The sequence below is a fragment of the Fukomys damarensis genome, unplaced genomic scaffold (assembly GCF_012274545.1).
Source record: "Fukomys damarensis isolate Sample0158 unplaced genomic scaffold, DMR_v1.0_HiC HiC_scaffold_11, whole genome shotgun sequence".
NCBI classification, from domain to species: domain Eukaryota; kingdom Metazoa; phylum Chordata; class Mammalia; order Rodentia; family Bathyergidae; genus Fukomys; species Fukomys damarensis.
The window spans coordinates 767,528-777,651 of record NW_022900923.1 but is presented as its reverse complement, the minus strand read 5'-3'; the positions used below and the strand labels follow the sequence as shown (position 1 = coordinate 777,651).

The 10,124-nt window shown below is 41.3% G+C and overlaps 1 protein-coding gene across 3 annotated transcripts in view; it reads left to right on the top strand.

Moving 5' to 3' along the window:
• Cnih4 (cornichon family AMPA receptor auxiliary protein 4) overlaps positions 1 to 6,759 on the top strand; it is a 23,510-nt gene extending 16,751 nt beyond the window's left edge. Inside the window, exons 5-6 of one of the 3 annotated variants that reach the window (XR_783925.2) lie at positions 2,301 to 2,413; positions 5,162 to 6,759. Coding sequence is in view for 2 of the 3 variants with exons in the window: in XM_010642452.3 (XP_010640754.1) it covers positions 2,301 to 2,343 (43 nt within the window). In the remaining variant the exon portion in view is untranslated. The other 2 variants (XM_010642452.3, XM_010642454.1) reach the window with 2 other exon arrangements.
• Positions 6,760 to 10,124: the final 3,365 nt, after the last annotated feature.

Here is a 10,124-nt window from a genome sequence, read left to right as displayed (position 1 = left end):
TTTTTTTTTTTTTTTTTTTTTTTTTTTTTTTGAGATAGGATCTCACCATGTAGTTGAGACTGACCTGGAACTCATTATGTAGCCCAGGCTGGTCTTGATCCTCCTGCCTCAGCCTCCCAAGTGATGGGATTACAGGCGTGCGCCACCACGCCCGGCTTCATAGGTTGTCTCTTTAGTTTTCTTTGCTGTGTGAAACTTTTTTGGCTTAATCCCATTTGTTGATTCTTATATTTCCTGTGCTGTTAGACTTTAGGAAGTCTTTGCCTGACCTATGGTTCAGGTATTTCCCTTGTTTTAATCTTCCAATAGTCTCAAAGTTTCTGTTTTAGTATGTAGCTCTTTGATCCATATTGATTTCTTTTTAGTATGGGTGAGAGAGATAGATCTAATTTAAATACTTCATGTGAATAACTTGCTTTTCTCGCACCATTTTTTAAAGAAGCTGTCTTTCTGCTGCATGTTTTTGGCTTAGAACAAGTTTCTTAACTTTCGTGTGCTTCAGTTTTTCTTCTGAAAATGGACTATGAATAATGCCTACCTTGTTGTAGTGAGGTAAGGGAAACATCATGTGTGAAGCATCTAGGGTTATTTTGACCTACAGTAAACTCTCAAAAATCTTTTAGAACTGTTAGCTGCTACCATTGGTCTGTCCTGTTCACTGAGTACCTCTGATGTGACTAAGTTTGGCTAACTAATTATCTATACTATTAGTAATATACAGGTATTTTAGTCATGCAATCTTAGTGGATCAAGGGTGATTCTTGCATATAAAAGGAAAATGGCTGTTTATCATGGTTAACTAGGTTTTCATAGGGCATTTTTTGGGTGACAGCTATGTATCAGACAGTGCAGCACCACAAGTGACTAAAGGAGCTGCCAAGAGTCCCTACAGTGAACGCAAGTAGCTTTTTGCCTGGGCATAACTTTTAATTGGTTTCAGGTTATACTCCCCAACCTTCACTTGCAGACATTTTTTAGTGAAAATATTAGGGCATTGAGAAGTCCTAATATATTTTCTTTTGGGTATAATTGCTTGTCTTCTACTCCAGTGAGTGTTCCTTGAGGATCCTCAGGGACGCCAATCTGGACAAACCAGACTCTGTGGGAGGCCTCCTAAGGAAACATGTAACACAAATTTCTTCTTCCCGCAGTATGATTTTAGCTTTGATAAATGACTGAAGCTGGAGAAGCCATGGTTTGAAGTCAGCCTGCACTACAGTGCCCATTGGAGAAGCCAGAGACTGCTTAAACCATCCTTAGAACCGTGACCATAGCAGTATATATTTTCGTCTTTGAACAAACACCTATTTTTGCTGTATTTTTACCATATAAAGTATTTTAAAATATGAATTGAGTTTTGTAGATTTCTGGTCTCAACTTTAGCCCAATACGTGAAGGTGGTTATTTGTGTATAGATGTAGGACTGTATATGGGCTTGCACGCCACAGCACGAGGAAGACCACTTAAGGGATGCTCACTAGATGAGGCACGGGACTGAGAGTTCCACACAGCATTGCTCCTCTGGCCAAGAGACAAGACTCACTTACCCTTTTTGCCTGTATTGTGGCAACTTCATACATTAATATGGTTTAAAATTTATGAGACTGTCAGCTGAGAGTGCACAAGAATGTTAACAGAAAATGACATTCCACACAACACATATTTCTTTGCAGTATCTATGAAACCTGATAAGCCATTGCCCAGATACAGTGTAATTATTATACAAAGGAAAAATAAATTATAAAACCAAGGTTTTATCAGTGCTTTTGTTTAAAAGCTACTGCTTTCACAATCACCCCAAACCCATATAATACCCCTGGCTTTTGCTGGATCTTCTGTCTGTATTATAACTGCTCTGGTTGTATTATGTTTTAATGGGTATGGAGAAGTAATAGGGTGGAAGGTGCTCATTAGAAGCAGGAGGTCAGCATTGTCAGTGAAATGGCCCGTTACTGTCCTCCTTGGTACCAGGATTAACTGCAGCCCCTCTGTTTAGCACTGACTACTCTGAATCAGGAGACCCTGTACAAGCCACTTCATGTGCACGGCAGTATCACTGGGTGGTGAGTGTGGCTGGCCGCCTCTGCTCTCCACCAGCCTTTGGATGTACGGCGAGCCTGGCTGTTCCTCCTCAGTCCTAGTTGGTGCTTCGATGTTGCTGTCTTCAGCACTGGCATTTAGGCAAATCATGACTGAGTTTTTATGATGGAGTCCAGAGGGGGTGTTCCCTCTGACATGAGAAATGGGGGGTGGTCAAGGTATGTGGCCTCTGCAGTGTTAATTGTTCTGTGTCCTTCCAGCCTTGGATTAAGTCTAGCTTTGGTGGAAGCCAGGGAGCACTAAGCTCAACTCCCCTGCAGCCGACGTTTCAGGGTGGAAGGACTGCCCAGCAACACAAGAAAGGAGAAACGAGGTAGGAAAAGTGGCCGTGGCTCTATTGGCCTCTTGGGGGGGTGGTCAGATTCTCCTGTGATATGTATTTCTGCCAGGCAACGGGCCAAGCAGCTGGTACCAGATCTCTTTTCCCCTTTCTCTCGGATGCACCTTCTGTTTAAAAAAGTCCTTTCCCCTAACTTCCAGTGACTCTTTACGTTCTGCTCAAGCTTGTGAAGCTGTTGGGGAATTTAAATCCTTAGCACCCAGAGACTAACAAGCTACTTAAAGTAGCTCAGAGTGGTGAGCAGATGTTTTGTCCTAATAACCAAAACCAGTACCCACAGAGCCAAGTGCCTCGGGGTTGTGGGTTCACATGTCAGGTTAGGTTACTGAGTAGGTGAGAGAGGTACCTTGCCTTGCATGTAGCAAGACCAGCAGCACTTTCCCTCTGAAGCATTAACTCTGTTTAAAAGCAAAAACTCTTTCTTGTATTGTTTGTCTGTACCAAAGTTAGAAAGGGAGTGAGACGAGCCACTCTAGTTTTTTTTTTTAAGGGCTGTACTACAAATGACGAAAAGGGGCAGAGAAGCTCCAACTTTAAAATAGCTGTGATTAAGATGCCGAAGGTCAATTTCTTATGCTTCGTACCAATGGGAGGGTTGTGGAGCACCTCACTGGGTCTGAGGGCCTGCAGGTTGTCAGGGCTCAAGTGTGAGCACCTGGGATCCTGATGTTGTGTGCAGGGCTGTTGCTTTCCCTCCTCACACTGTCCAGTGTAAAGAACTGGGCTGGAACTGGGACCAGCTGGTGCAGGTCACCCTGGGTGCTCCCATATCCCAGTCTCCGTCTGTGAGTTGGGTACTTCCTCTGCCCTTTTCCTGCTGTCCTTCTAGCAATAGCAGGCCCTGTTGCTAATACCTGGAGCCTCAGCTGAGAGCAAAGATGCAGTTGAGTCCATCAGAGCCTGGCAGGCCCTGTGCTGCCCTTTCCTGCCTACCACACCAATGACCATGGGATGGGAGGCCAGCCAGCTATCCCTGGCCTGGCCTGGTGTTGGGCTAAGAAAGCTTCCTGCAGCCCTTGGTCTCCTGTGATTCATCACTTGCTGTCTGGTGTCACAGTTCCTGTGTGCAGTTAATCTGCTAGATTGTGCGCTCCTAGAGGGCAGAGTCCATGCAAACTCATGTTTGTATCTTCCTTTCTCTCCTGGCACCTACCACTGTGCCCTGCACACAGAAACAATAAATGAGTGTTGAGTAACACATAAGTCTGACTGTGGTTCCAGCGGGAAGTCTAACTGATGTCTTCTAAACAGTGAGTCACAGCCCAGCACTGTGACTTTTCAGGCAGCGACACTGAATACTCTAACACTGTTAGGCTAGGAGAGGAGACTGCTGAGATCAGCACTGCTCATGATTTATATTTTGTCAGAAGTAGTTGTCCAAAGTATCATATACTAGGTGTAATTGTCCAAAAAACATCTAGGTAAAACTGGAGCATATGGAAATAGGCAGCAGGGTAAAGACAGGTAAATTTGAAATTATTTACTTTCTAGATCTCTGCTACCTAAAGTTTGATACATCAAGCCAAATAAGACTTTTTCTCGGTAGCATTAACATATTGATATATTTTTGTTGTAGTAAAACTGCAATTAATAAGGCTTCAGTTATAAATAAGTTTGTCAGTGAAGCCTTTTGGACTAAGCCATACTTTTCATGAATGATCTAAAGCGCAGAAAAGCCAGTGTTTTGTTAATGACTGAGGGCTGCTTAAAGCCTTGGGTGAGCACAAGCTAATATGGTACTACACACCAGGTGCTCTCTAGAAAAAGGCCCTTGGAAGAGGCTGCTTTCATCTCCCACTGCATTCTCTGAGGCTGTGCCAAGATTGGGTGGCTGGTCAGCCAGCCAGCTGGGACCTCAGCGGTTTGACTGTGGATCCCTTTGTTGTATCAGTTATGGAGCAACATGGTTTCATCTACTATTTCTCCTTGAACATTAGAACCTACTTGCACTAAAATGTGTTGGCTAATACTTACTCTCGTTTCCTGAGATATACTCCCATAAACATTAGAACTTTGTTAAAACATTAATCAGTTTAACAACATTAAGCTCCCTTTCTTAAAACGCGCCTTCTGTCAGATTATCTGTCAGGTAGCAGGAACGAAACAGCTGTCCTGTCAGCAGAGTACCCACCCTTGGGCTGGCCTCAGCCTGGCACTGACTGAGGCATATGCAACCTGCTGCCGACACTCTCCAGCACCTTCTTACTCCTGTGCACCCAGAAATCCCTGTTCCGTGTCATCTCCCTTCTGCTGGTCTAGGAACCATGTACTTGGGACAGGAGGCCAACGCATGAACAAGAAAGGAGTTTGAGACAAAATACCCAACACAAGCAGCACAGAGCACAGGTTTATTTAGCTCACCGGGTGTGTAGTTCATAGTTGGCTGTCTGTAAGGCAGGGTGGCATGGCAGAGGGGCATGGCAGAGAAGGCAGCAAGCAGTAAACAAGAAGTGATGACCCTCTTTCAGTCCCTTACCCAGCCTACCCACCCTTGGAACAGGTAGCACTCACACCCAGGAGGGGCACCCTTAATCCTGCCTAGAACTATGCCAAACTAATCAGCGGGCTTGGCAATCGCGTCCTTGAACCCAGCATCACGTGCTCTGGAATTAGCCACCTCTGAAAAAGCCCCACCTATGACTGCATGAGGCCTTGCGGGGGGGGCGGGTATCTGGAGACCGCACTAACAATCCTCATTCACTGAAATTGATAATCTTGCAGGGAGAGGTGGTTAACATGGAATCAAGTTAGAAACGGCTTTCTGCAGTCCAATGTCTCATCACCTGATGTGATCCACAACAGCTGGTCTCGTAGGCCAACCCGATGCCAATGGAGCAAGTGCTGAGCCTGCCAGCTTGGCAGAAGGCGGTGTTTCCAGTGCTGTCTGCTTGCTGTAGAGAGGTCGCTGGTGGTGGTGGTACGGCTTTGGGAATGGATGAACTTTTAGGAGCACAATGGGCCTAAACCACACTAGTGGGTAATTTTCTATTTACTGGTTACAATAATGCTTTCATCCACAGCCCACTACCTTCCTTGACCACCCTGACAACAAATACCAAACATCATTACATCTGTCACATCTTACTATGTGTCTCAAAACTTGGGCCTGTTCACATTGAGAATCACATAATGTAACTAAATACATGGTATTTGCTTAATGGCTCTGAAATCTCTTTTTTAGGTTCACCTTTTCTAACGTCTTAAATAGGTCATTTGACATATTAATTACTGTGTAGGACCTGCAGTATTCCTGATTTTGTCTTGTCTCTCCCCTCTGGTACTTTAAAACGTCTCTTAATTTTACTATATACAATACTCTTCAGTGAGCTACTTATTAGCTGCTTTTACATATGTGACTAAGCTTTGATGTGCTAAGTAATAACTTACACTGAGTGACAGGATTTATATTCAGGTCTGAACTCCAAAATCAACGATTTTTTTTATGAGGTAGGGTTTGTGTAGTTCAGGATGACCTTGAACTCATTGGCAGTCCTGCCTCAGCCTCTTGAATGCTGGGATTATCGGTGTGCACCACCTCGACCAGAAAAAGAACTGATGATTTTAACTACCTATGAATTTACAAAATGGTGTACAGATACTCAAATTTGCTATGATGTATCTGCCTTTAGTTGTATGGACAAATCTGCATGTCAATTGTCATCTGTGAATTGACAGTTAATGAGAATCAGTAAAGTAGGGCCTTAAACTCTTCACTTCCCTGCAACAAGTTTTAAGTCAATTTTTCCAAGTTAAGTGCCCAAAGAAATACTGATTAGACCAAGGGAATACTGATTATATGATGTAGTGACTAAAATCACAAGCTCTGAGGCATTCAGGTTTGAGTCTGAGCTTTTCTTTTTGTTGTTCTGAGGATCAAACTTAGGACCTTGTGCTTGCCAGGCAGGCACAGCACCACATTCCCAGTCTGAGCTGCTTCTTTAATCCTATTCCCTTTATTTAAAAATGGGAATTATCAAGTACTTGCCCTATACAGCATTCAGAGAATTGTGTATGAGAGTTACCCAGTAGCACCTGTTACTCATTTTGCTGCTTCCCGATGACCATGTGTACATGTTGTAGGTTAGCTCTTCTGAACATAAAACTTGATTCTGTTTCTAATTTGTGGCCTCTCATCTCTGTGGTGACATACAGTGCTGTAGTATGATAGTCAAACACCAAAAAGTGAACTGGTGCCAGGTGGATACTGTATTATTTGGGGTGTTAAAAAAAATTCCACATCTTTCCTTGGACTCAAGGTCTGAAAATGGGTTATCTGAAATCTGATAAAAGCTCCACGTTGGGTCATATGCACTTGGAATTAGAATTAATTCACATGCTTCAGCATCAGTAAAATTTTTTTTTATAAGCCTGAGTTTATCATCTGAAAACAAAGTGAGCAGGAGCCAGGTACGCTGGCATACACTCAAGCACTCCTGTGGTATTCTTGTAACCAAGCAGTGCAAGAGAAAACAGAAAGGAAATTAAAACCAGGTTGGTTTGGCATCTTCATGAACACCTAACAGGAAATGACTGAAAAGGTCTTTCTACCCAAACTACTAATAGGGCAAGAGCCCGGTCTAATGTGCTCATAGGAAAAGGGACATCTAAAATGTTTTCAAGCTACAGGATTAAGAACCAGATTTTTTTTTTTTTTTTAAACCAGGAAGAAATGCATCTGTCTCTTCTCTTAAATGACTTAGTTTTTGCTGATCATAAAACCAAAGATCACTGATACTGTTCAACTCAATCTTTAGAAATTATTTGGAATACAAATCCCAGTGTTCTGCTTAATTATATAGCAAAGGAGAACGTTTTGCACATTCATTCATTTGAAATCTAGATATGATCTATGGACATCCATGTTTTAAAATTTTTACCTGAGGCTATGAAAGACATTTAAAAAGTCTCATGCAGTAACATGTGAGGGACTCAGGTAGAGGTGAATCAACTTAAATAGAGGACAGCAGCCAGGAATTCACATTTAAGACATTAAAACTTCACTGAAAATCTGTTGCTTGGCCTTCTGTTTTTCATGTTAGCTATAATTACTTGCTGATTTACTAGCTTAGAGTACTGTTTTCCTATAGGGTGAGCAAATAGCCACAAAGACAGGCAAGATTAAAGAACACAAGTGGGGAATCTTCCGTTTCTCGCAAATGGCGGGCTCTCCGGTAACGGCAGGACACAGACCTTGCCACTGCACTGTACCACTGTCTTCCACTCACCCTTCCTTGGTTGGGCACCAAACACTAATTTCCACACGTGAACTTCCTTTTTGTCTGCTAAGATAAAAACATCTTAAAGCTTATATCAATAGTAACATCCTGATAAAGGAACTGGGGTTTTTGTCATAAATACAAAAAGGGGTATGGGTTTGGACACACTGAATGCTTTCTCCATGGAATGCTTCAGAGAACTGCTAATACCTTCAAGGAAATCCTTAGAAAACTACATAATTCTACTAATTATGCAATGGACCTCATTTCAAACTGGAAATACATTTTCTCCACTCATCAACATATCCACCGCTTAAATGAAGTTCAGATGTAGTAATATTTTTGAACAAAATGAGGCAAGTAATTCCTTTAGAATGCAGTGCCCCTAAGCTTTAAATTTACCCAGGATTGATACCCCAACACCCTGGAGTCCACTCACAAGACTGAGGCAAACACATGAGACTAAGGTTAGCATGCCACATGTGTTAGGTAACCATGGCACTACATATACAGATTCTGTACTCAGATGAATGCATAAGGAGGTGTAGTACAACAAGAATCAGTTATTCATTCTGTTTATTGGACTGAAAGAAAAGGAATATGAATATGACTGGTTAAATGCTGGGCACTGACATGGAAAAAGCTTATTTTTAAAAAAACCTCAGTAATGCAAATCAAAGTTAATGTTTCAATTGAACAAAAATTGTAGACATGTAATATTCTACATATTTATAAAATAAAAGTCAAAGGGGTGTTTTGTAAATAATTAGAACAAGTGAAAATAAATATCAGAGACCTGAAATTTTTATACTTTAATGAAATAATAAAGAAGTTTAAACTACTAAATATAATCTGAGGCAGTTAAAAAAAAAAAAACCCAAAATTTAAGAACACAATCCTTTGAAACATTTAATCAGTCCATAGCAAATAGTAATTATATACCAAAAGCTCTAAAAGTGTTAACTAGTTCCACCACAATGCCATGTAAATCGTGACAATTCAGAATCTTGAGGTCGACAGATACTGTTCTCCCCTTGATCTCTACAGCTTGGTTTTCAAGTCCCTACATGCTTCTGTAAGCTTTTCCCTCCCCAAACACTTTCAAGGAGCCACTAAGTCTTTCCATCTGTGCCTACAAATATGATTCAGTTCTGGCACAACGACCCTGACAATGCTTTAAGTTAAGATGGGGACACAATTTCAGTCTTACAAAAATGTGTCAGTTATTAACCAAACCTTAAACTTGAGAGAGGGCACTTCATATGTGCACGAGACTGAGGAAGATTGACAGAACCTGGAACAGCTGTTGCAAGGACTTTTTATGAATCAAGTACTCTCTCCCCACACACACAACATACACATACACACATTTTTATACTATTAGCTTTGTTAAATCCAGGCTATCTGGATTAAGTAGACAGTGGGTTTTTATAGTTTTTGCTTTTTCAACTATAGGGTAGCTACTGTAACAATAGCTTAAAAACACTGAGAGATTTTAAATTCACCCTGTTTTTAGAAAGTGTCTAAGTGTAAATTCAATTTCACCTCTTCTTAAGGTTAGCAGTTTATATATTAAATCAGATATGGTTTCTGAAATGTAATGTTTTGGACAGCAACCCAAAAGAAGTTGCTAAAGTCTAAATGAGAAATTAAATCAAAATATTTATACATTTTAGAGATGGGACAAAAAGGATATTAAGACAAATGTCTTCTTTCCTCCCCATTCAAAAGCAGCCTTCTTCTGCTGTGAAAGAAAGTGGCAGGGACACTTTCCCTGCAGATGTGCGATAGTGACCCACAGGGAGCCAGGCTCAGGGCTGGCTTGCAGGAGGCAACATCCTAGAAAAGAAAATTCCAAGACGGGGAGGGGTGGGACAGAAGGGTTTTCTATTAATGTCATGGAATGCCACTCTAGAGGCAGAACACTCCTAATTAACTCACCTTACTACTAGTATTTTCAGACTAATACTGACAGAATTGGGGTTTTTTTCCTCCTTCCAATTAGCAGGCTATTTTAATTAAATTTAGGCAATCCTTTTTTAGTTTTCCCACCCAATAAAATGGATCAATTTGTGGGGACACTGGTAAATCAAATTTCTTCTGCTTAACTACTTACCTGGATTATTAGAACATTTATGTGGCCAGTAAGAGCAACAGAAATGTAACTGGCACCAATACTAATAAAATACAAAAAACCAAACAAGCTTTCATCCCTCCCAACTCCCATTCTAATCCTTTATCACCACCCACACACCAATCTTGGTAATCCCCACATCTAAAATGTGACCCTTAGTAACTAGTTATTTGGAGGAAAAAGACATTTCATTTCATTCTCGCTTTAGCCCTTAATACATTAGTTAACAAAAACATTTTTAAACACATGGAAATGAGCCTACTAACCTGATTTTTTGGAGCCAAAAATTCTCCACTCTATTTTGATCTATGTGCAAAAAGTATTGGTACTTTTC